Genomic DNA, 26,685 nt, shown 5'->3' on the forward strand with positions numbered 1-26,685 from the left:
ACAGAAGTTTAGTAACTTTCCCAAGATCTGACAACTAGTACATGGAAGGTGTAGCCAGGATACAAACTCAGGTAGTCTGACTCTAAAATATAAGTTTTGACATTCAAATATGTACTCAGGGTATAGTGGAAAGGAGGGTGAGAGGTTAGTTAATTTTCTGGCCTAAACATCTGATGAAGTTATGGTGCTAATTGCTTTAAGTAGGAGATGGAAGATGGCAAAGCTGAATTTGAAATATGAAACTATGTAAATGAAAAGTGAAATATGAACTATGTAAATGGTTATCTTGTAGAAATCCCCAATAGACATTTCAAAAGAGAGGTCTGTAACTTGGCACAAAGCACACACATGGAAAGTAATGAGAGAAGAGTGCTCAGGGAAGCCAGAGGGCCTAAGAAACATCAACATTTAAAGACTGAGCAGGAGAAAGATAGCCAGCCTTCTGGGAAACAGAAGGTGAATAGATGCAGTTAAGATCATATCCCTGCTCATAGTCTTGTGGATTTCATTCAGGGAAAGCTAATATTATTGATGATGGCTTACAAAAAAAATAACCTACTACTACTACATGACTTATTTCTGGACTATTACTGTCTCACTCTTTCTATTCCAGAATATTATCCTTTCTGTTGTCTGTATATATATATATAATTTTTTTTTTTTTACCAGAGCACTTCTCAGCTCTGGCTTATGGCGGTGTGGGGGATTGAACCTGGGACTTGAGAGCCTAAGGCATGAAAGTCTCTTTGCATGACCCACTCTTGTCTTGATATTCTAAGCACACTCCTGCCACAGGGCTTTTGCATTTGTTCTCTTTAATTTGGATTTTTCCCCCTCATATCCATATGGTTTGCTCCCTACTTTTTTTTTTATACTTTATCAATGAGAGGGATATAGGAAAAGAGAGAGAAAACCAACCATCACTAGCACATGTGCTGCTAGGGATCGAACTCCTGAGCGAACTCCAGACCTCATGCTTGAGAATCTAATGCTTTATCCACTGCGCCACCTCCAGGACCACTGTTCCCTACCTTTTCTCTCTCTCTCTCTCTCTCTCTCTCTCTCTCTCTCTTCTTTTTTGCCTCCAGAGTTATTGCTGGGCTTGGTGCCTGTACCACGAATCCATTGCTCCTGGAGGCTATTTCCCCCTTTTGGTTGCCCTTGTTTTATCATTGTTGTAGTTATTATTATTGTTGTTGTTATTGATGTCATTGTGGTTGGATAGGACAGAGAGAAGTGGTGAGAAGAAGGAAAGACAGAGATGGGGAGAGAAAGATAGACACCTGCAGACCTGCCTCACCACTTAGGAAGCAACCCCCTGCAGGTGGGGAGCTGGGGGCTAGAACCGGGATCCTTATGCAGGTCCTTGCATTTTGCATCATGTGTGCTTAACCTGCTGCGCTACCACCCAATGTGTTCCCTACTTTCTTTAGGACTTTATTCAAAACTCGTTTTGTCAGTGAGTTCTTGCCTGGTTTCCCTACCTAGAATTTCAGTACTATTGCCACTCCCTTTACCCTGTGTGTGTGTTTATACAGATGCACACTTGATCCCTTTCCTGTTTATTTACTTTATTTATTTTACTTAGCTCTTCTTACTAATATATATTTCACTAATTATACTGATTTGTCTTGTTTCTTGTTTGGTTTCCCCATATTCCATAAGGGTAGGTAGTACCTAGGATAGAATCTGGAACCTCTTTTGTGCAAGTCTTCTTGTGTGTAGTACTGCTGTTCTATCTAGCTTGAGACCATGCCTTTTTTTTTTCCTTCTTCACCTCTACATGGCAAGTAATTAAAAAAAATGGGTGATTTGTTAGGAGAGCTACAGATGTTATGGATCATTGTAAATTCTATCACAGATGACTGTGAGGGCTGTGCTTTATGCCCTGGTCTCACTTATTACCGTACCCTGAGGCCCAGGAATCATTTGTCATATCAGTCAGGTCAATAGATGTAGACTTCCTAAAGAGATTGCATACTACATGCCATCAGCAGAAGCTAGAGTCACGACCATCAATATGAAACCTCAGTTTGCTACTTTTTTTGTCTTTCTTTCTCCCTCTCTCTCTCTTTTTTTTATTTAAGAAAGGATAAATTAACAAATCCATAGGGTAGGAGGGGTACAACTCCACACAATCTCCATATCCCACCCCCTCCCCTGATAGCTTTCCCATTCTCTATTCCTCTGGGAGCATGGACTCAGGGTCATTGTGGGTTGCAGAAGGTGGAAGGTCTGGCTTCTGTAATTGCTTCCCTGCTGAACATGGACGCTGACTGGTCGGTCCATACTCCCAGAGAGACCATGACTTTTTGTAAGGTTTATCCTGTGACTTGGTTTCCCCAACACCCAGACCAGTACCTGGGGCCTATATTCTGTGCACGAGCCTGTGTAACCTCTGCATTCCTGTAGGTCTGAGCTTGCATCATTTGGCCATAGCTAGGAACATTCTAGGCTGCACCCATTGCCAGACCCATATTCTTCAGGTGGTAAAGTATTTTGTTCCAAATTTCCTTCAGAGAATGGGACAATCCCTACCATTGTTGTTCCACATTTAGGGCAAGGTCCTATAGGGGCCCACAAAAGGATTCATTATATTGTTCCTGATGGAGTTGACCAGTGACAGTGGAGAGAGGGATCTATTAGAGGTCTAGGCCCATCATGTCTGTGTGGGAATTCCAGGATTTCTTGACTAGGACTCAGAGATGAGGCGGCCTACTAATAATCAAAAGAGCCATAATTAAAATATGCCAATTTAATGCCCTTTTCCAGCTCTTGTAGTCCTTACTTTCTATGACAAGGTTAGCCATGGAGTGATTGAGGGAAGTGAAATAAAAAGTAGATGAGAGTATCTAGGTCTAAGTAGAAACTATTTGATTAAGTACTTTATGTTGTCTTTTTGTTTTCTTTCTGTACTTATTGGGTCACTTCAGACTGTTGTGTACTTTTGCTATAAGGTATATATTTTCTCCTAACTTATGGATACACGTGCTACATGTGCTTTGTCTCTTTCACCCTGGTCCATATCTAGGTGCTGTGGCTTTGTTAGGAAGAGCACCACCAGGAATGGAATTAAGGAGTCCTATGAGCTAGGAAAGGTCTTACCAGAGTACTGGAGCTGAAGGGTTGACATCGCAGTCCTGTTGTCTGTGGTCACAGTCTGAAGTGAAACATGTTGAGGTGGTACTGGTTGCATTGATTAAGTTGAGATCAGCAGTTGCAGCATCAATTGGTACAGGTCGAGAGAAGACTGCTGAAAAATGAGCCCCACCACTGAGGTTCCAGGACTGGAAGAAATATGGGTTTTATAGAGAATTGGGAGGGTTCCTGTCTTAGGGTTTAAGAAGGCAATAGATAGTTATTATTATAACCAAGTTATTTGGAAATTTGGTTTACTCGTTAGGATTTTCTGTATCATACAAGATTTCACCATGATATATGTCATTTATTTTAAATTTTTTTTCCTTCCTTTTCATCTATTTTTCTTTCTTTCTTGGGGGGGGATTAATGGTTTACAGTCAACAGTGAAATACAGTAGTTGGTAGATGTATAACATTTTTTTTTTAAAGAAAGGAGACATTAACAAAACCATAGAATAAGAGGGGTACAATTCCGCACAATTCCCATAACCTGATCTCCCTCCCCTGATAGCCTTCCCATTCTCTATCTCTCTGGGAGTATGAGTTGTAGAGGGTGGAAGGTCTGGCTTCTGTAATTGCTTCCCCACTGAACATGGGCGTTTACTGGTTGATCCATACTCCCAGTCTGCCTCTCTCTTTCCCTAGTAGGGTGGGGCTCTGAGGAAGTGGAGCTCCAGTACACATTGATGGGGTCATCTGTCCAGGGAAGTCTGGTCAGCATCTTGCTGGCATCCGGAACCTAGTGGCTGAAAAGAGAGTTAACATACAAAGCCAAACAAATTGTTGAACAATCATGGACCTAAAGACTGGAATAGTGCAGATGAAGTGTTGGGGGGGTATTCCCTGCATGCTCTTGTGTACTTCTGCTTTCAGGTATATATGTTTCCCCTAGTTTATGGGCACGGGTGAACCTATGCTCTATCTCAGGGGACCTGGACTATGTCTAGGTTTGGGGACTTTATTGGGGAGTGGAACACCTGGAATGGAATTAGAGAATACTATGAGAGGAAAGGTCTCACCCGAGTGATGAAGCTGAAGGGTTGTCATTCCACACCTGAAGTCTCTGGTCACAGTCTGAAGTGAAGCATGCTGGGGTGGCACTCGTTGCGTTGATTAGGTTGCGATCCGTGGATGCAATATTATTTTATTTGAATTGAGAGCAGCGTGCAGAAAAGTGGGCCCCACCCTAAGGTTCCAGGACTGGGGGAAATATAGGCTCTATAGTGGAAATGTGAAGTTCCTGTTGTCTTAGGGTTCAAGAAGACAATGGATAGTTATTGTTATCGTCACATTATTTGGTGATAGGGTTAACTTTGGAAAGAAAGTCCCTTTGATAGGGTTTGGGGTGATATATGTCATTTATTTTAAGCTTCGCTATAGATGAGTGAGGGTAGGGACACAGACATTTGATGGTGGGAATATTGTTAATATACACTCCTGTTAACCTATAATCTTATAAATCATTATTTAATCAGCATGAGAGGGAAAATAGATTGAATGTTTTAAACTTTTGATGCATTGACCCCAATTCTGAGTATATATTCCTTTAAGCACTTAAGGTTTCAAATTGGTAACTTGATTGTTGTTGTATGCTTTACATTGGGTTGTTCTAGCTCTCCTCCTGCCAAGAAAATTGGTTCAGTCCTGCTGGTTTTCGCAGGCCCGCTTGTCCCTGCCCCAAGGAACCCCGAGAGAGTTCCAGAGTTCCAGAGTTCGAGAGTGCTTGGCGCCGCTGCGGGGGAAGGAGGCAGGAGAGTTCTGTTTGGTGATTAGTTTGTCTTAGTTTATAAATCATTGTTCCTGAATAAAAAAATACAGCTTCCCTGCCCAGCCGTGTGTCCCCGAGTCTCTGTTACCCGCTCGTGAAGCTAGCCCAGCCAGCTGGAGCCTCCGAATTTTAACAACAGATTGTATTTTAACAGTTGGCTTAAATTGTTAATTCATTTCTAATAATGACTTTTTCTTTGAAATATTAAATCACCTATAATATTAGACCAGAGAGACCAGAAGCAACTGGCTGGCAAACGATATTAGCTACAACTATATGGAAATAGACTTTATTTTTTTAGAGAAGTTTTAGATTCACTGCACAATTCAGTAGATGGTATGAAAATTTCTTATATGCTTCCTGCACCCACAATGCTTCATTTCCTCCACTACAATATCCTTCACCAAAGTGGTGCATTTGTTATGATTCATAAATCTATTTTGTACATGATTACCACCCAAAGTCCATAGTTAACAATTAGGGAGAACTTCTGGTGTTATACTTTTTGACTTTTTTTTTTAATGTAGTGGTCATTATAACATTTTAGTATCATATAGAATAATTTCCCTACCCTAAATATCCTCTGTGCTCCTGTTCGTTTCTATCTCTCAATCTCTGACAATTACTGATCTTTTTTATTGTCTTGATAGTTTTACCTTTTCAGGAATGCCATGTAGTTAGAATTATACACTTTCTAAGTTGACTGACTTTTAAAGGTTTATTTCATGAGAGAGACAGGAAACATAGAGGGAATGGAAGCAAGACATACACAGAGAGACCAGAGTACTGTTTTTTTAAAAAATACTTATTTATTCCTTTTTGTTGCCCTTTTTATTGTTGTAGTTATTATTGTTGTTGTTGGATAGGACAGAGAGAAATGGAGAGAGGAGGGGATGACAGGGGGAGAGAAAGATAGACACCTGCAGACCTGCTTCACCACCTGTGAAGGGACTCCCCTGCAGGTGGGGAGCCAGGGGCTGGAACTGTGATCCCTACTCTGGTCCTTGTGCTTTGCGCCAGGCGCACTTAACCTGCTTGCGCTACCGCCCCACTCTCACCAGAGTACTGTTTTTGCTTTAGTGTGTGCAGAACCGTGATCAGACCTGCGACTTTATGCATGCAAGTCCTGTGCTCTGTTTTCTGAGCCACCTCCCTAGATGCTTAAAGTGACTTTTAAAATTTAGTACTATGTCATTAAGATCCTACCATGTTTTTTTTTATGGCTTGATAGCTCATTTCTTTTTAGCACTAAATACTATCCACTTATTCTGATATACCGTCTATTAATTCTCCTGTTGAGAGATATCTTTAGTTTCTTTTAAGTTTAGACAACTATGGATAAAACTGTTATAAACATCTGTGCACTTTATTTTTTATATTTTACTGCTCTTAATCCTTTGAGTAAATGCCAAAGTATGTAATTACTGGATCATTCTTGTAAGCTTATGTCCTAGATTTTGGCTATTTCGATATATGGTAATAGCTTATTGTTTTAATTTGTATTTCCTGGATGACATATGATGTAGAAAATCTTCACATTTTCTTATTTTCTTTCTTTTTTTCTTTCTTTATTGGGGGATTAATATTTTACAGTCGACAGTAAATACAATAGTTTGTACATGCATAACATTTCTCAGTTTTCCACATGACAATACAATCCCCACTAGGTCTTCTGTCATCCTTTTCCAGAGCCTGTACTCTCCCCCCCACCCCAAAGTCTTACTTTGGTGCAATACACCAGCTCCAGTTCAGGTTATACTTATGTTTTCTCTTCTGATCTTGTTTTTCAACTTCTGCCTGAGAGTGAGATCACCCCATATTCATCCTTCTGTTTCTGACTTATTTCACTTAACATGATTTCTTCAAGCTCCATCCAAGATGGGCTAAAAATGGTGAAATCACCATTTTTAATAGCTGAGTAGTATTCTGTTGTGTATATATACCACAACTTGCTCAGCCACTCATCTGTTGTTGGACACCTGGGTTGCTTCCAGGTTTTGGCTATTACAAATTGTGCTGCTATGAACCTAAGTATACACAAATCTTTTTGGATGGGTGTGTTGGGTTCCTTGGGATATGTCCCCAGGTTGGAAGCTAAGCAGGGTCAGGCCTGGTTAGTACTTGGATGGGAGATATATCCCTAGGAGAGGAATTGCAGGATCATAGGGTAGGTCCATTTCTAGCCTTCTAAGAGTTCTCCAGACTGCTCTCCACAGAGGTTGGACCAATTTATATTCCTCCTGAAGCAGTGCAGGAGGGTTCCTTTGACCCCACAACCTCTCCAGCATTTGTTGCTGCTACCTTTTCTGATGTATGACATTCTCACAGGAGTAAAGTGGTATCTCATTGTTGTTTTTATTTGCATTTCTCTGACAATCGAAGACTTGGAGCGTTTTTCATGTTTCTCAGCCTTTTGGATCTCTCCTGTGGTGAATATTCTGTCCATGTCCTCTCCCCATTTTTGGATGGGGTCATTTGTTTTCTTGTTGTTGAGTTTGGCAAGCTCTTTATATATTTTGGTTATTAAACTCTTCTCTGATTGTGTTTTACATTTAGGACTATGGTCCTTATTGACTAAATTTCTGTAAAGTGTGTAGAGTTTGTATCTACAGTCATTTGTTTGCTTTTGGATGACTAGTTGTTCAAGCACCATGTATTGAAAAGAGTTGTTCCATTGTATTATTGTATTTCATTTGTTCATTTGTAACATATGCCCCACCACCACCCACAAACAAAAAACAAAACAAACAAAAAACACCAGAAAGAAAACAATGAATTTGCGTAGAATTTAAGAAACAAGAACAGGAGTCAGGCGGTAGTGCCACAGGTTAAGCGCACATGTTGCGAAGTGCAAGGACCAGCATAAGGATACCAGTTGGAGCCCTGGGCTCCCCACCTGCAGGGGGGTCACCTCATAAGCAGTGAAGTAGGTCTGCAGGTGTCTATCTTTCTCTCCTCCCCTCTGTCTTCCCCTCATCTCTCCATTTCTCTCTGTCCTATCCAGTAACAATGACATCAATAACAATGTTAAACAAGGGCAACAAAAGGTGAAACATAGCCTCCAGGAGCAGTGGGTTCGTGGTACAGGCGCCGAGCCCTCCAGCAATAATCCTGGAAGCAAAAAAAAAAAAAGAGAGAGAGAAAGAAACAAGAAAAGAAAGGGGAAACTCAAAGTAAAACTTGGACTGGTGATATATTGAACCAAAGCAAAAAAAAAACTCTGGGGAAGGAGGAGAGGGAGAGGGCAGAGGGAGAGAGAGAAACTGTCATTTGCGGGGGGGGGGGGGGGGGGGGGAGTGCCTTTCAGGTCTTGATTTATGGTGATAGGCCTCACTTGTCAGTGAAAGTGTTTTGCAGACTCCTATCTTGGTGAGATAAGAAACTCTACCAATGTGGCAGTAACTGTACTGTAAACCATTAACCTCCCAATAAAAAAAATTTAAAAAACGTTTTAATCAGGTTAAGGATGAGGTCTAGGCTGAAAAACAAACAAACAACAACAATAACAACAAAAAAACATTAGCTATCTCTGTGAGCAAATTCTGTGCTCACTGTCACTAGGGTGTAGATATAAAGATTCCTAAAGACCCTATCAAGTTGATTGAGATATCCCCAATTTATGAAAAATGTGCGTAGGTTTATAGCAAAGGATAACAATAATCTGATGACCCAATCACAAATTGTCAGATTGTGAAGATAATCTTGGCTAAAAATTTGTAGATCTTGCCTGTTTTTGTGTTCCATGCTGTCAGTGTCCCATCAAAAAATTTGGGAGTTTGATCATAGGTAGAAATTATTTGAAAGACTTCTGATAACTTCTTTGGGGGAGATGGATTTAGTTTTGTGAGATTGCCACTTCTTTTTTTTTAATATTTATTTATTCCCTTTTGTTGCCCTTGTTGTTTTTTTATCGTTGTAGTTATTGTTGTTATTGATGTCATCGTTGTTGTTTGAAAGACAGAGAGAAATGGAGAGAGGAGGGTAAGACAGAGAGGGAGAGAAAGATAGACACCTGCAGACCTGCTTCACCACCTGTTAAGCGACTCCCCTGCAGGTGGGGAGCCGGAGGCTCAAACTGGGATGCCAGTCCTTGCGCTTTGCACCACATGAGCTTAACCCGCTGAGCTACCACCCAACTCCCTTGAGATTGACACTTCTATATGTACCTGCAAACTCAAAAAACTGTTCCCTGAGATTTTATAATATTGTGAACCAACATTAAATTGATAAAAAAACATTTTAGACATTATAGTATGAAACAGAATAATGCATGTTAACTGCAAATATTGGAAAGATAGAATTAGAACTACTGTTGACTATAAAACACTTCTTTTACTTAATAAAGCAAAATAGTGCAAACAGTTTACTTTATAATTAATATCCTTTTCCTTTTTTTTTTCCAGGGTTATCTCTGGGTCTCAGTGCCATCACTATGAATCCACTGCTCCTGGTGGACATTTTTTCCATTTTATTAGATAGGACATAGAGAAACTGGGAGAGATTGGTGAGATAGAGAGGGAGAAAGATAGAGATTTGCAGACCTGCTTCGCCACTTGTGAAATGCCCCTCCTGCAGATGGGGAGCCAGAGGCTCAAACCCAGATCCTTATTTAGGTCCTTGCACTTAGTACAGTGTACACTTAACTAGGTGTGCCACGGCCTGGCCCCCTTTAATTAGTATCTTGAAATAATATTTTGGATATATTGGTTAAACAATGTTATTACTTTCATATTTCTTGATAATTTAATAGAATAAATAGGAAAAAAATAACATAAATCTTTCCTCCACAGTGACTTTGTCAGTAAGAAAGGTATATCTATCTCTATCTTTTTCTATCTTTTTCTCTTTATCTATAATAAAATAAACCTATAATAAATTAGGGATGTCCAGGAAGTACCATACAAGGCCAGTAGGAAATTCCCACAAAATAGTTGTCATTTTCAAAAGCCCATTAATTTAGAACAATTAAAATGTTATAGCAAAAGTAATTGATATTATAAATACACTTCTATTCATTCATAGAGTCAAAAAACTTCAAAATGGAAAAATAAAACTTTCATTAACCAGGCTGGAGAGACAACATAATGGTTATGCAAAAGACTTTCATTCTTGAGGTTTTGAGGTCCCAGCACCACTATAAGCCAGAACTGTGCAGTGCTGATCTCTTTCCATATCTCTGTACCTCTCTTGTTAAAATAAATATTTAAAAAAATTTCATTACCCCTTTAAGGAAAATTCAACACCTGTTTAAATAGTGTTGTTAAAAGATGACTTGCAAAATTACTTCACCTAATTTCTGAAAGTAGTAGCAAGTCCAATGATGGGCTTTTAAGAAACATCCTTGTTTTTTGAAAGGTGCTTATATACAATACTCATCCATATAGAATTATATATATACCTCAGAACTCCCCAAATAGGGCCCCAGGATAAAAATTAATATTAATTTTTATCCTGGGGCCCTATTTGGGGAGTTCTGAGATTCCCAAACAAACATCATGGGCCTTGACCTTGAATAAATCCCTCTCTCCATTGTTACTGGACAGCTCCATCAGGAACAACACAATAGACCCCTCCGTAGGCCCCCGTAGGACCTTGCCCTCAACCTGGATCAACAACCATAGAGAATATTCCATCCTCCCAAGAAACTGAGGAAGATGGGTCCTGATATTGGGGCAGCTTGGAGCATTCCTACTCATGACCACAGAATGTGAGCACAGATCTACAGGGATGCAGAGGTCACATAGGATCCTAAACTGAATATGAGCCCCAGATCACATCAAATTGATGGGATTTACAGTCAACAATATTTATACACCTTTCCCATATTTGGGAGCTACTTTCTTCCCTGATCCAGCTTTCTGGTCCTTTTTCCAGCCATGACATTATCTCCTCAAACAATAACTTAGATCCACCTGTATATCAGATTTCAGGCTCGGGGGGAAAAAAGAAAAAGGAAAAAAAAAAAAGCCAGTGTAGCCACAGGCCCTTTGAAATATAACTAAAATAGGCCTACTAGCTATCTGCAAAATGGAGACCCTCCCCCCCCCCCACTCTTCATCTGCACTATTCCAGCCTTTAGGTTCATGATTAGTCAACAATTTGTTTGGCTTTATATGTTAACTCTTTTCAGCCACCAGGTTCCATATGCTAGCGTGATGCCAACCAGACTTCCCTGGACAGACAACCCTACCAATGTGTCCTGAAGCTCTGATTCCCAGAGCCCTTGCCCACTAGGGAAAGAGAGAGGCAGGCTGGGAGTATGGATCCACCTGTCAACACCCATGTTCAGCAGGGAAGCAATTTCAGAAGCCAGACTTTCCACCTTCTGTACCCCACAATGACCTTGGGTCCATACTCCCAGAGGGCTAAAGAGTAGGAAAGCTATCAGGGAAGGGGATGGGATACGGAGTTCTGGTGGTGGGAACTGTGTGGAGTTGTGCCCCTCTTATCCTATGGTTTTGTCAGCGTTTCTTTTTTATAAATAAAATGAAGAAAAAAGAAATTAATTTTTATCAATTTTTTTTACCACATGGACTACTGCTTGGGCTCTGTGCCTGCACAAGGAATCCACTCTTCTAGTAGTCCTTCTTTCTTTCCTTCCTTCTTCTTTCATTCCTTCTTTCCTTTCTTCCTTTCCTTTCCTTCCTTCCTTCCTTCCTTCCTTCCTTCCTTCCTTCCTTCCTTCCTTCCTTCCTTCCACAGAAAAATATAATGAGAGAGGGAGACAGAAAGATACCCAGGTCCTTGCACATGGTAATTTGTGTTTTTTTCCAGTTGCACCACTGCCTTGGCCCTCTATCAAACTTTCTTACATTGCTGTACATTCCTGTCTCTTCTGTAGGAGTTTTAACATTTGCGGATGTGGGCCAATTGAATTATTTCCCACACTGTTTATATTCAAGAAGTTTTAAACAATTAGTTCTTTTTTATTGATTTAACATTGATTTAAAAAATTATGAGATAACAGGTATAAGTCACACCTTTCCTACCACCAGAGTTCTGTGTACCCATTCCCTCCATTGGAAATTACAGTAGTTCTCCCAAGGTCACTGATATGGGTTGATTATTATTATTTCTATAACTGTATGTATATTTGCCCCTTTTTTATGGTCCTGCCTTCTTATTCTTTCTTCACACTTGCATTTATTGCTACCTCTAATGTCCTTCCTCCCCCCACCCTGGGTCTTGATGAAATGGAGTTTAGAGGCCCCTGTTCATCTTCTTGTAGCATTTACTCCTTTTGGAGTATGGACCAAAATTCTTTATGGGGTGCAGAAGGTGGAAAGTCTAGCTTCTGTAATTGCTTCTCCATTGAAAGTGGGCATTGGCAGGTCAATACATATCCTCAACTTGATTCTTTCTTTCCCTAGTGGGGTAAAGCTTTGTAGAGGTGAGGTTCTGGGACACATTGGTGAAGTCTTTGGCTCAGGGATGTCAGGATGAAATCCTGGTAGCTTCTGCAACTTGGTGGCTAAAAGTTGGTAAGCTATAAAGCAGAACAAAATGCTTAATAATAAACTGGAACCAAAAAATAGGAATAGAGAAGATGAGAATAGGGATCTTAGGGTGGAAAAAAAGGTAGAAAGTCTATTTTAGGTTATGTTCCTAGGGGCCCATAACTTAAGTAATTTTTGCTTGAACCTGCAGGTAGACAAATATACTGTCTTAGATGGTGTCAGAGTTTAGAGTAGAGCTAGAAAGTTGGATTAGAGCATAGAGTAGCTCCCAAATTTTGAGAGTATTTAAATACAATTAAGTATTTACCTCATTGATCACATTAAGGTACATGCATATTTATATATGTATATATATTATATATTCACATTTAGTAAAGGAACCTGTGTAACCTTTGAGTCCCTGTCAGTTTGAGCTTGCAGTTCATGGTCACAACTGGAAGCATTCTAGGCTGCACTCATTTTGGGACTAATCTTCATCAAGTGGCAGGGTAGGATGACAGAGCCTCCCTTCAGAGAGTGGGGCAGACCCTACCATTGCTACTTAGTAGGGAATACAAGGTCCTGAGAGGCTCACAAGAGGCCTTATGATGATGATCCTCATGGAAGTGACCAGTGATGGTGGAGAGAGGGATCTATTAGAGGTCTAGACCCATATTGTCTATGTGGGAGTCCAAAGATTCCCTAAAGAGGGCCCTAGATGATAGGGTGACCTGGAATTGACCAAAAAGTCTATCATTAAGTGAGCCATTCTCTTGCCTGTATCCAGCTTTTGAATTCCTTTCTTTATCTGATCAGCTTAGACTTTCTCCCAGTTGTGAAAGTGTTGAGTGTATCCAAATTGGTATTAGGTTTATGGAGTCTGGCCTCAAGTTAGGCAGGAAATACACCTAGGATTTTAGTGGGGTCTAAACTAACCTTAAGTTTTACTTCATTTACTTGTTTGATGATTCTAATAAATGTTTTCATAGGGACAATGATTGTCCTTTAATTTATATTTTTGCCAGTATATCTTTTTGCCAATTGTATAGTGTTTCTCTAAAGATTATCAAGGGGTGACAATAATGCTTATGCTTCAGAAGAGATTGGAGAGCTATCTTTCTTTCATGTAGTTAAGAAGATAGAGTGATTGAGGGAAGTGAAATAGGGGGTATGAGAGGAGGATGTCTAGGCCTAAGTAATAAATATTTGATTAAACTATGGTGCTTTCTTTAGGCCTTTCTACTTGCTTGCTGGGTTTATTAGGTCTAAGTCTAATCACAGCAAACTATTAAGCACTTTTACATTGAGGTATATAATTGCTCCAACTTATGGATGTGTGCATAGATCTACCCAGTGCCCTAGGCCGTAGCCTCTATCTAGGGTCCGTAACTTTGTTAGAGAGTGCGCCATTTGAAATGGAACTAGGTAGTCCCATGTGTTAGAAAAGGTCTCACTAGGTTATTGGAGTTGGAAGGTTGACATCTCAGGCTTGTTGTCTCTGGATATAATCTGAAATGAAAAGGCAGTGGCAGCATAATGTGATATTGGTTGATTTGATTTAATTGAAGTCAGCAGAGACAGTATAACAGGGTAAGTGATCAAGAGAAGAGGCATCAAGAAATATAAGCAAAATTCCAGGCATTAAGAAATACAAGCAAAATCCCAGAGTTCCAGCACTGGGAGAAATACGGATTTTAAAGAGAATGAGGAAGATTTCTTGCAGCCTTAGAGTTTAAAAAGACCATAGATAATTATTATTATAGCCAAGTTACTTGGGAGCTTGGTTTACTTTGAAATTCTCATGCTTAGGATTTACTGTACTATACTTGAACTCACCATGATTTATGTTATTTAATAATGTCATTTAATAACTAAACTGACTGGACCAGATGATTCTGATCTATCTGGTCTAAGCTTATAGTATTTGAAAAATAAGTTATTTTAAGAAATGCTTTAACAATTTAAGCCTAGTGTCAGAATTCAATCAGTTTACACATTTGAAACATTAATGTGTGTAGGCTAAAGAAATATATACTCAGAACTGAAATCTGGGCAGTTAGTTAAGAAACTTGAGATAGGGAGTCGGGCAGTGGCGCACTGGGCTAAGTGCATGTGGCGCAAAGCGCAAGGACCGGCTTAAGGATCCGGTTCGAGCCCCGGCTCCCCACCTGCAGGGGAGTCACTTCACAAGCGGTGAAGCCGGTCTGCAGGTGTCTATCTTTCTCTCCCCCTTTCCTTCTCCCCCCCCATAAAAAAACACAAAAAAAGAAACTTGAGATATCCTATTTTCCATTTACATATTGAATAAATAGTGTTTTGTAAGATTATAAGTTAATGGGAGTATAGTTAACACCATTCCTACCACCAACGGTCTGTGTCCCCACCCTACGCCCCTACGGTTGACCTGAAAATCCACTGTCCCCCCCCCCCAGAGTCTTTTACTTTGGTGCAGTACTTCAGACCCCGTCCAACTTCTGTTTTGTGTTTTCCTTTCTGTTCCTGTTTCTCAACTTCTGTCTATGAGTGACATCCTCCCATTTACATCCTTCTCCTTCTGGCTTATATCGCTTAACATAGTTCCTCCATACTCCATCCAAGATGAGGTGAAGAACGTGAATTAATTAGTTTTAATAGCTGAGTAGTATTACATTGTGTATATATACCACAATGAGTTCTTTTTAAAAGGAGATTCATCTTCCCACCTGCAGGGGAGTCGCTTCACAGATGGTGAAGCAGGTCTGCAGGTGTCTGTCTTTCTCTCTCCCTGTCTTCCCCCCCTCTCCCCATTTCTCTCCGTCCTATCCAACAACAATGACATCAATAATTACAACAATAAAGCAACAAGGGCAACAAAAGGGAATAAATAAATATTTTGGAAAAAAGAGATTAATTTTTAATTTTATTAGTGATTTATTAATGGCTTACAAGATTATAAGATTGGGGGGGCAGTGGTGGTGTACCTGCTAAAGCACACATTATAGTGTGCAAGGACCCAGGTTCAAGCCCCTGCTCCCCACCTGTAGGAGGAAAGCTTCATGAGTGGTGAAGCCGGGCTGCAGGTGTCTCTCTTTCTCCCCCTCCTCTCTCAATTTCTCTGATTCTATTAAATAATAAATAAATATATTTAAGATAGTTTAAAATAACGATTAGGGGGGTGTATTTCCACAATTCATCCACCACCAGTGTTCTGAAAGCCCGCTTCCAATCGTAACTACCATACAATATAGTCCTTTTGAAAAAGATTTTATTTATTTATTAATGAGAAAGATAGAAGGAGAGAAAGAACCAGATATCACACTGTTACATGTGCTGCTGGGGATTGAACTTGGGAGCTTAATGCTTGAGAGTCTAATGTGCCACCTCCTGGACCACACACTATAGTACTTACAAAGTCTTGGAGAGTTTGACTAGTTTATTTATTTTTGTTTTCTGCAAGTTCATGTGTTTCACTTATCTACATTCCACAGATAAGTGAAAACACCTGGTAATTGCTTTTCATCCCCTTACATTAATAAATAGGGAGAGGAGAGAGAAAACAAACATAACAACAACAACAAAAAAAACCCACCAGAATATCACTCTGGCATCTGTGATACAAAGGATTGAAATTTAGACCTTATGCTTCTTTTTTTTTTAAATTTCTTTATTGGGGGATTAATGTTTTACATTTGACAGTAAATACAATAATTTGTACATAACATTTCTCAGTTTTCCACATAACAATATAATCCCCACTAGGTCCTCTGTCATCCTTTTTGGACCTGTACTCCCCCCCCCCACCACCACAGAGTATTTTACTTTGGTGCAATACACCAACTCCAGTTCAGGTTCTACTTGTATTTTCTCTTCTGATAATGTTTTTCAACTTCTGCCTGAGAGTCAGATCATCCTATTCATCCTTCTGTTTCTGACTTATTTCACTTAACATGACTTCTTCAAGCTCCATCCAAGATGGGCTGAAAATGGTAAAGTCACCGTTTTTAATAGCTGAGTAGTATTCCATTGTGTATATATACCACAACTTGCTCAGCCACTCATCTGTTGTTGGACACCTGGGTTGCTTCCAGGTTTTGGCTATTACAAATTGTGCTGCCAAGAACATATGTGTACAGATCTTTTTGGATGGATGTGTTGGGTTCCTTAGGATAAGAATTGCAGGATCATAGGATAGGCCCATTTCTAGCCTTCTGAGAGTTCTTCAGAGTGCTCTCCACAGGTATTGGACCAATTTACATTCCCACCAGCAGTGCAGGAGGGTTCCTTTGACCCCACACCTTCTCCAGTATTTATTGCTACTACCTTTTCTGATGTATGACATTCTCACAGGAGTGAAGTGGTATCTCATTGTTGTTTTTATTTGCATTTCTCTGACAGTCAAAGACTTGGAGCATTTTTTTCACGTGTTTCTCAGTCATTTGGATCTCTCCTGTGGTGAATATTCTATCCATGTCCTCTCCTCATTTTTGGATGGGGTTATTTGTTTTTCTTATTGTTGAGTTTGGCAAGCTCTTTATATATGTTGGTTATTAAACTCTTGTCTGATGTATGGTATGTAAAGATCTTCTCCCATTCTGTGAGGGGTCTCTTGGTTTGGGTAGTGGTTTCTTTTGCTGTGAAGAAGCTTTTTAATTTGATGTAGTCTCATAGGATTATACTTGCCTTAGTCTTTGTAATTGGATTCGTTTCATTGAAGATGTCTTTGAAATTTATGCGGAAAAGAGTTCTGCCAATATTTTCCTCTAAGTATCTGATAGTTTGTGGTCTAACATTCAAGTCCTTGATCCACTTGGAATTTACTTTTGTATTTGGTGAAATATAGTGGTTCAGTTTCATTCTTCTGCATGTTTCAACCCATTTTTTCCAACACCATTTGCTGAAGAGACTCATCTTTCCCCACTTAATAGTCTGGGCACCTTTGTGAAATATTAGATGTCCATAGGTGTGGGGGCCTACTTCTGGGCTCTCAATTCTATTCCACTAGTTGGTGTGTCCATTCATGTTCCAGTACCAAGCAGTTTTGATTACAATGGTCCTATAATACAATTTGAGATCTGGGAGTGTGATGCCTCCAGTTCTGTTCCTTCTCCTCAAGATTGTTTTGTTTTGTTTTTTTCTTATCAGCGCACTGATCAGCTCTGGTTTAAGGTGGTGCATGGGGTTGAACCTGGGACTTTGGAGCCTCAGGCATCAGAGTTTCTTAGGTATCTCCCCATCCCTCTGTCATGTTTTTTGATAGCATGGAATATGCATCCTATGACTTCTTTAGCCAGTCATCTGTTGATGGACATTTATGCTGCTTCCACTCTTTAGCTATTGTGAATAACGAAGCTATGAACATAGAGATGTATATGTCTCTTCTAATTAGTGTTTGAGTGTCCATTGGACAAATGCCTGTTAGGATTTAAAAAAAAAATTCCCTAGGTTGTCCAGTTTGTTGTTAATTATTCATAATACCCTTTTATGATCCAATATATTTTTGTATTTCTGTGGTAGCACTTGTACTGTCTTCTTTTCCTTTTAAATTGCATTGATTTGAGTCCTCAGTTTTACTTGATGTAATTAACTGATCTTGTGTTTGTAATGTGATTTTTTTTCTAAGAAGCCAACTCAGTTTTGTTGATCTTTTTGTATTATACATTTTATTTATTTTTATTTTATTGGATAGAGACAGAAAAATTGAGAGGGAACAAGGAGATAGGGAGAGAGAAAGAGAGACGCCTGCAACACTGCTTCACCTGAACCTTTCCTTCTGCAGGTGGGACCTGGGGGCTTGAACCCAGGCCCTTGAACATGGTACTATGTACACTTAACCAGGTTACCCCTTGTTGATCTTTTCTGTTATTTTTTTTCTTTTACCCATTTCATTTACTTCTGCTTTACTCTTTATTTTCTCTTTTATTAATGTTGAACTCAGTTAACTTCTTTCAGCTTCTTATGGTATACAGTTAGCTTTCTTATTTGAGATCTTATTTTTTATATTCATTTATTTTCCCCTTTGTTGCCATTTTTGTTTTTCATTGTTGTTATAGTTATTATTGTTGTTATTGATGTCGTCATTGTTAGATAGGACAGAGAGAAATGGAGAGAGGAAAAGAAGACAGAAAGGGGCCCAACTTCCGAGATCTTATTTACTTATTTTTTTTAAATTTCTTTATTGGGGAATTAATGTTTTACATTCGACAGTAAATACAACACTTTGTACATGCATAATATTTCCCAGTTTTCCATATAACAATACAACCCTCACTAGGTCCTCTGTCATCCTTTTTGGACTGTATTCTCCCCCCCACCCACCCCAGAGTCTTTTACTTTGGTGCAACATGCCAATTCCAGTTCAGGTTCTACTTTTGCTTTCTCTTCTCTTGGGATCTTATTTTATTTTTAATATTTTATTTATATTCCCTTTTGTTGCCCTTGTTGTTGTTGATGTTGTCGTTCTTGGATAGGACAGATAGAAATGGAGAGAGGATGGGAAGACAGAGAGAGGGAGAGGAAGACACCTGCAGACCTCCTTCACCGCCTGTGAAGCGACTCCCCTGCAGATGGGAAGCTGGGGGCTCCAACCAGGATCCTTACGCCAGTCCTTGTGCTTTGCGCCACGTGCGCTTAACCCACTGCCCAACCGCCCAACTCCCCGAGATCTTTTTTTCTTATTAAACTTTAAAAAAATATTTATTCCCTTTTGTTGCCTTTGTTGTTTTATTATTGTGGTTATTGTTGTCATCATTGTTGGATAGGACAGAGAGAAATGGAGAGAAGAGGGGAAAACAGAGAGGAGAAGTGAAAGGTAGACACCTGCAGACCTGCTTCACTGCCTGTGAAGCGACTCCCCTGCAGACAGGGCTTGAACCAGGATCCTTACGCAGGTCCTTGAGCTTTGTGCCACCTGCACTTAACCGGCTACTCTACTGCCCGACTCCCTGAGATCTTATTTTTTTAATGTATGTATTTTCTTTTGAACTTATGTGTGTCCCATAAATATTGTTATACTGTTTTACCATTTTGTTGTCTCAAGATTGTTTTAATTTCCACATTAATTTTTCTTTGATCCATTAATCATTGAGGAGGATTGTTTTCATTTGTGAATTTTAGTTTTTCTTTCTGTTATGATTTCTAGTTATTATTGTAGTTAAAGAAGATACTTTGTATGATTTTAGACATTGAGAAGAATGTATTTTTCTATAATTAGACAAAATGGTCTATATATGATTGTTAGGTCTATTTAAGGTTTTATTTTATTTTATTTTTTATTATTTTTTTCCCTTCAGGGTTATTGCTGGGCTCAGTGCCTGTACTACGAATCCACTGCTCTTGGAGGCTATTTTTTCCTTCTTGTTGCCCTTGTTGTTTATTGTTGTTGTTATTATTATTGTTGTTATTATTGTCATTGTTGCTGGATAGGACAGAGAGAAATGGATAGAGGAAGGGAAGACAGAGAAGGGGAGAGAAAGATAAGACACCTGCAGAACTGCTTCACCGCCTGTGAAGCAACTCCCCTTCAGGTGGGGAGCCGGGGGCTTGAACCGGGTTCCTTATGCCGAAGATTTTATTTATTAAAGTTTTTTCTTTTTATTTATTTACTGGCTAGTGACAGAGAGAAATTGAGAGGGGAAGGGGAGATAGAGAGGGAGAGATACAGAGAGACACCTGCAGCCTTGCTTTACCACTCGTGAAGCTTTCCCCCTGCAAGTGGGGACAGGGGGTTTGAACCTGGGTCCTTGCATACTGTAATGTGTGTGCTCAATCAGATGCGCCACCGCCTGGCCCCTCTTATTTATTTATTTTTTTTTGCCAGAACAGTGCTCAGCTCTGGCTTACGGTGGTGCAGAGGATTGAACCTGAGACTTTGGAGTCTCAGGCACAAGAGTCTCTTTGCATAACCATTATGCTATCTACCTCTCCACCCTGCTGCCCTAAGAGCAAAATTTTAGCAGCAACTGCATCTTCAGCTTAGTCTTAGGCATGATTGACAGTAACAGCTCCTTTGGAAGGGGATAGTGACATAATTAGAATCCTTTTGGTCAAGCCCCATATAAACCAAATGAACCAGAGCATCATTCAGCCACATGGAATGCTAAGGATTGAACTGGAGACCTCATACATGAGAGTCTGTATCTACTGTGCTACTGTATATTACCTCTTGGGCCATGTGCAGCTTATTCTTTATATAATTTTTAGATGGATCCAAGATCAAATTGTGATGTATGTGCTTAACCAGGTGCACCACCGCCTGGCCCCCCTAAGATCAAATTGTAATCCTCTTTACAATCTCTGTGTAGTTATACTGGAATGAAGACTCCAGATAAACAGTTCACAATAATGTGGGAACTGCTTGTTCACTCTGGGTTCTTTTTCCAGTGCAGACATTGTAGACCCGGGTTAAATCTCTCAGTGTAGTGCTGTCTGCAGCCTGTAGGTGAGACAATAAAGTCAACAGTACATAGCTACTCCTCTTGCCCTTCTAATGCTGCCTATCCCATTGTTGCAGGGAGTACTTAAGCTTCTCCCCCATATTCTAGGACCCTATCAGTGATGTGTCTGTGAGTAGTTCCTAGTTGTCCTTGAGAGGACGGAGGGAAACCAGGACATGGGAAAGACCTGTGCCACTATTTTGGTTGTTTTAGATTCTTAATGAAGTTTTACTATATATGCATTTTTAGCTTTGTTGTAATTATTTGAGATGAGTGTGGTCAAATAGAGCTTTTAGCATTAATTTAAAATATTAATAATCTGCCCAGCATGGTAGCTTCTAGCCACATGTGCCTACTGATCACTTGAAATATAATAGGTATGTAGAATTAGTCTGAGGATATAACTTAGCCATATAACACTTCATGCCATGTCCAGTCCCCAGCACTGCCATACACACACACACACACACACACGCACACACACACACACACACACACACACACACACACACACACACCAGAGCAGAGTGTTCCTCTATCTTTTTCTTTTTCTATCACTCATTCATAAAAATAAATATGGTGGGGAGATAGCATAATAGTTCTGTGGATGACTTTTTCATGCCTGAGGCTCCGGAGTCTCAGGTTCAGTCCCTCCCATATCACCATATACCCAGAGCTGAGCAGTGCTCTGATAAAAAGGAAAAGAAAGGTAACTGATGTGATGGAGGAACTGCATTTAAGTTTTCTACTTTAACTAATTTAAATGTAAATAGATAGTCATGTGAATTAGCATAATTCTAGATGTTGTGGAAAATGAAAGTTTCATAAGCATTGGCTGTTTTTTTTTTCTTTCCTAGTTGTGTTGGTGTTGAAGAGGAAAAGGCTGCTGACATTGACCTCTACCATTGCCCCAACTGTACGGTCTTACATGGACCCTCAATTAGTAAGTGGATTGTTGGATTACCAAGAGGAGTTGGTGTAGAGGAGGTATAAAACAAAGGAAGTTTGGAAAGCTTTCTCTTTTTCCCAAGACTAGAAGTTATAGTTCATTGCTCTGCTTAGATAAAATAAAGCAAAATAATGTTTTCAAAGTGGTAACAGTTTGGTTTCTCCTCCCATAGTTCATTAGGCCCTGAATCAACAAACAGTCTTTAAAACGGAGAAAAGATTTTGCAGTTTATTAAGATTTACATTTTAAATAAAAGCTATTTCCTCTTCTTTTCTCTCCCTAGTGTTTATTTAAGAGATGCATGAAAACGTTGTCTTTGTTACAGCAAATGATAGTTTGCTTCTGAGATACCATGCCTTATTCTCATTTCCTGTTTGGAAAGCACGTTACCCAAATTGGTGTGTGTGTGTGTGTGTGTGTGTGTGTGTGTGTGTGTGTGTGTGTGTGTGTGTGTGTGTGTGTGTGTGTGTGTACATGAACGCTAGAGTGCTGCTCAGCTCTGGTTTATTATGGTGCAGGGAATTGAACTTGGGACCTTGGAGTCTCAGGCGAAAGAGGCTTTTTTGTATAACCATTGTGCTTTCTTCCTTGCCTCAGAATTGTTCTTTGTTTCTTTTCACAAGCTAACATAACTCTAAGGGTTTTGTTTTCAGTGCTGACTGATAGTGCCCTTACTCAGTAGCTGGTCTCTGTTTACCATAAAATGTAGATACTGTTTAATGATCCCTGAAAAATTTCCCAAGATTCCTTGTAGATTTCCATAATTTTACTCAACCATCTGGAAGAAAATAAGTAAAACCAATTTAATCTTTGTATGTATTACTTGATGTGTAATAAAGTTTATTTTCATTAAAAGGTTGTTTTTTTTTAAAAGGAAGTTTAGAAGAAAAATGGTCGTTTCTTGAGTCTGTCAGAGCCATATCCCTTATTATATGGAAGAAACCTGTGCAGGGTCTGTATACCAGCAGTTGCACTACTGAAAGAGTACAAGTACAGAGCTTCACCTCTTTCTATTGCTAGGGATTCCCAGAAGAAGCACTCATCCTCACTAGAAACTTTTTGAGTTTGTGGGGACCTTGTTAATTTCAGATATTCCTAAGAGTTGCTAGACTACAACCAGAAGCAGACCTGAAGCTTTTGCTCATGGCCATTCTGACTCATGGTATCAATATATTTTTATGGTTTAGTGAAAAAACGTCGTGTATCTTCAAAAGGCCATGATTCACAGAAGGGGAAGCCAGTGAAGACTGGGAGCCCTATATTCATTCGAGAACTCCGAAGCAGGACATTTGTCAGGTGAGAATCAGTACCCTAAAGGCAGATGAATGCCAAAGCTCAGGGAGGCACCTATGGTCAGGGAGCCTCAGACATGCAAATCTTGTGCTCTACTTCTTGGGTATCAACCCACCCAGCCCCGATAAATTGTTTTCTTGTTAACAGAGTACATGTATCAAGAAAGTGGTTGTAGAGATTGCTGTTACTGTTTCTGATCATTCTATTCTGTTTCTTTGCCAGTGTTTTAAATGAGGTAATCCTGCTCTGAATTAGAGTAAATCAGCTAAGCTTGTCAGATACATCTTTTCTTCTTGAGTAGACTATTTCTTCCTTTGCCATTCACAGGAGAGCACACTATTTATAGGGTATCCTGGGTTTAGTTTCCCTCTTCTGTCACTGACAGGTCATTTCTTCCCTGGAACATGAATTGTATGTCAGTAGTTGGCCCACATTAGGACCCTTTAAGAAGAGCCCATTTCCTACATGAGTGGCAACATTCAGTGGTCAGAGCTTCATATATATATATATATATATATTCCCTTTTGTTGCCCTTGTTTTTATTTTTGTTGTCATTATTGGATAGGACAGAGAGAAATGGAGAGAGGAGGGGAGACAGGAGGAGAGAAAGATAAGACACCTGCATGGTCGCTTGTGAAGCGACTCCTTGCAGGTGGGGAGCTGGGGTTGGAACTGGGATTTTACTTACGCCGGTCCTTGTGCTTTGCGCCATGTGCGCTTAACCCGCTGCACTACCACCCGACCTCCCAGTGGTCAGGGCTTCTCAAACTCAGGTTTTCTCTCATGTGGCCTACAGCTCAGATGAAGTGATTCTGAAGCCCACTGGAAGTCAGCTGACTGTAGAATTCCTGGAAGAGAATAGCTTCAGTGTGCCCATCCTAGTTATGAAGAAGGATGGATTAGGGATGACATTGCCCTCACCATCATTCACTGTGAGGGATGTGGAACACTATGTTGGTAAGTAACACGGACCTTAACTGTGAAATTTTTCACTCTTATTATGACTATAACTCTTCAGTCTACTTTTTGCATTTCCTTTCTAGACATCTTTTGAATCTGAGGTAAAGTGCCTTGCCCAGACTCATTCTTTGGTAAAGCTAGAACCAAAATCCTAGTGTTTTCTTCCTGTTTCATCTGGTAGACCAGAAAGCTCCAGGTTTAGCCCAATTTTTTACCTGAGGAACTCTGCTGGGGATCATAGTCTTTCTGTTATGACTTTGACTATTAACCACACATGTTAATTATTTTCTGGGCATGAATTTTGGGGGATAGGAAAAGAAGAAGTGAGGAAGCAAGGCAGGTGGACTGTACTTTGAGTCAGGCTATGTGTCAAGCACATGTGTTTAAGGAGAATGTGAGGGATTTCTACTCATGCCTTCTCAACATGTCCATCTCAATATACTGTCTGAGAAGTTTGAAGAGTAAGTTCATTTTAGAGACTGGTGAGGAGACGAGAGATTCTTCCCAGTCCCTGAGACTACTTGATATAGAACTCATCTCTTTATTCCAGGTTCTGACAAAGAGATTGATGTGATTGATGTGACCCGCCAAGCAGACTGCAAGATGAAACTCGGTGATTTTGTGAAATACTATTACAGTGGGAAGAGGGAGAAAGTTCTCAATGTCATTAGTTTGGAATTCTCTGATACCAGGTAGGAGGGATAGGAGTAATTAAAAAGTCTGGCATGCTCCCTTTTAAATTAGAGTTATAGTTGCTATATGTCATGTTATATGAGCTTCAGGTATATATTATTGAAAAAAAAAATATATATATATTACATTAAGTACATTGGTTTACTTATGTACTTTTTGCTATTATAATGTAAAAATATTTTATACTTTTCATTATATTTACTTCAAGATATTTCTTGTAAATGTGACACAGAACAGGACTATTTTCCTATTTTCTCATTCTGCTAGTTCATTATTGACATATTCTTTTGCCCTTAGGAAGTTTACTGCCTGATTATTTATGTTTTTCACTTTAAATTTTAAAATAATTATAGATCCACAAGAAATTGCAAAATACTGTGTGTGTTCCGGGAAGGTCCTGTGTACCTTTTAGTCAGTTTCTTTCAATGGTAGTTTCTTACAACTATAGTACAATATATTTGCTGTCTTAACATGCAACAATAAAACCCAAGTGTTTTAAAAACTATATTTGTTTATTTATACTTCACTTCATCCTGAAGGACAATTTGAAATTGAGAGGGAAATAATGAAAGAAGGGAAAATACGAAAACTGAAACAGGGAAAATTATGGAACGAAAGAAAAATAGAGGTACGATTATTCAGACTTTAACCTTCAATTCCTGATCTATTTTCTACCCCTTCCTTGCTAGGCTTTCCAATCTTGTGGAAACACCCAAGATTGTTCGGAAGCTTTCATGGGTGGAGAACTTGTGGCCTGAGGAATGTGTCTTTGAGAGGCCCAATGTCCAGAAGTACTGCCTCATGAGTGTGCGAGATAGTTATACGGATTTTCACATTGACTTTGGCGGCACCTCTGTCTGGTACCACGTGCTCAAGGTAGGAACGAAGACAGGCCTTGGGCCTTCCTCTTTGGGAATGCTCAAAACAGGTAGCAGAAGTCTAAATGCCTCCCAGATTCTACTTGGGGTTGTATTTCGACGTAACTACTCTATCAGGTTGGGGAAATTTGTGGATATGTGGTCTAAAGTATTTCTGTCATTCTGATGTTTACTAATTTTTGAATAACAACAGATGCTAAAGGATTTCCTGTTATCTTCTTAATTTAGCCAGTCTATATCCCTACCACTATTAATGGATATGTTCATACTTAATTTAGAAAATTCTGGTGGTTACATGGGAAACTTCCCTTTCCTTTAGTTTTACTAAGAATGACTTACATATCATAAAATTAATCAATTTTAAGTAGATAGTTTGAGATTTGTATGCAGTTGTATACCTACTACCACCATTAATATAAAGCATATATATATATATATATATATATATATATATAGTTATTTTAACAACAACAATAACAACCACAACAAGGCTATAATAACAAGGGCAACAAAAGGGGGGAAATGGCCTCCAGGAACAGTGGATTTATGATATAGGCACTGAGCCCCAGCAATAACCCTGGAGGCAAAAAAAAAAAGTTATTTTAATGTCAGCTTCCCCATGGTTTTTCTTTTAGTGGGTAGTTGCCTGTAATTTTGTAACTAGCTATTATCAATGACTATAAAAAAATTAAGAACTTGAAAACAAATTTGCTAAATTTTGATTATTTTCCATCATGTTTTTACTTTTTGGTTTTCTTATTTGAAATCATGGAGAGAACAAAAAACTTTGAATGTGGTTCTTTTCCCAATGACCATAAATCTACACTAGTTGTTTCTGCTGGTGTTTCATGAATGAAAGTGCTAATATATAAATGTTGTATTTAACTTTTAATTTTTTAACCTGAGCACTGCTCAGCTGTGGCATATGTGCCAGGGTTTATACCTGGGACCTCAGAGCTTCAGGCAGGAGAGTCTTTTGCATAACCACTATGCAATCTCCCCAGCCAAAACTTTAAAGTTCTTTTTTTAATGCTTCCTCCCTTCCTTCTTCCTCTCCTTTCTTCTTACTTCTTTTTTTAAAGTTATCTTTATTTATTTATTGGATAGAGAGAGGGAAGGTGGTGATAAAGAGGGAGAGAGACAGAGAGACACCTGCA

At 39.4% G+C, this 26,685-nt stretch overlaps 2 protein-coding genes across 7 annotated transcripts in view; both read left to right on the top strand.

Annotated features, from left to right (window-relative positions):
- FAM120C (family with sequence similarity 120 member C) overlaps positions 1–26,685 on the top strand; it is a 423,297-nt gene that overhangs the window by 214,383 nt on the left and 182,229 nt on the right. The window lies entirely within an intron of this gene.
- The window catches only part of PHF8 (PHD finger protein 8), a 139,968-nt gene that overhangs the window by 20,216 nt on the left and 93,067 nt on the right, over positions 1–26,685 (top strand). For all 6 annotated transcript variants that reach the window (XM_060183472.1, XM_060183474.1, XM_060183475.1 and 3 more), the window contains 5 exons: positions 21,613–21,698; positions 22,892–23,000; positions 23,794–23,954; positions 24,508–24,649; positions 25,340–25,526. In XM_060183472.1, coding sequence (XP_060039455.1) covers positions 21,613–21,698; positions 22,892–23,000; positions 23,794–23,954; positions 24,508–24,649; positions 25,340–25,526 — 685 coding nt within the window. The remainder of the gene's footprint in view (positions 1–21,612; positions 21,699–22,891; positions 23,001–23,793; positions 23,955–24,507; positions 24,650–25,339; positions 25,527–26,685) is intronic.

Source organism: Erinaceus europaeus, chromosome X (assembly GCF_950295315.1).
Source record: "Erinaceus europaeus chromosome X, mEriEur2.1, whole genome shotgun sequence".
Classification (NCBI taxonomy): Eukaryota; Metazoa; Chordata; class Mammalia; order Eulipotyphla; family Erinaceidae; genus Erinaceus; species Erinaceus europaeus.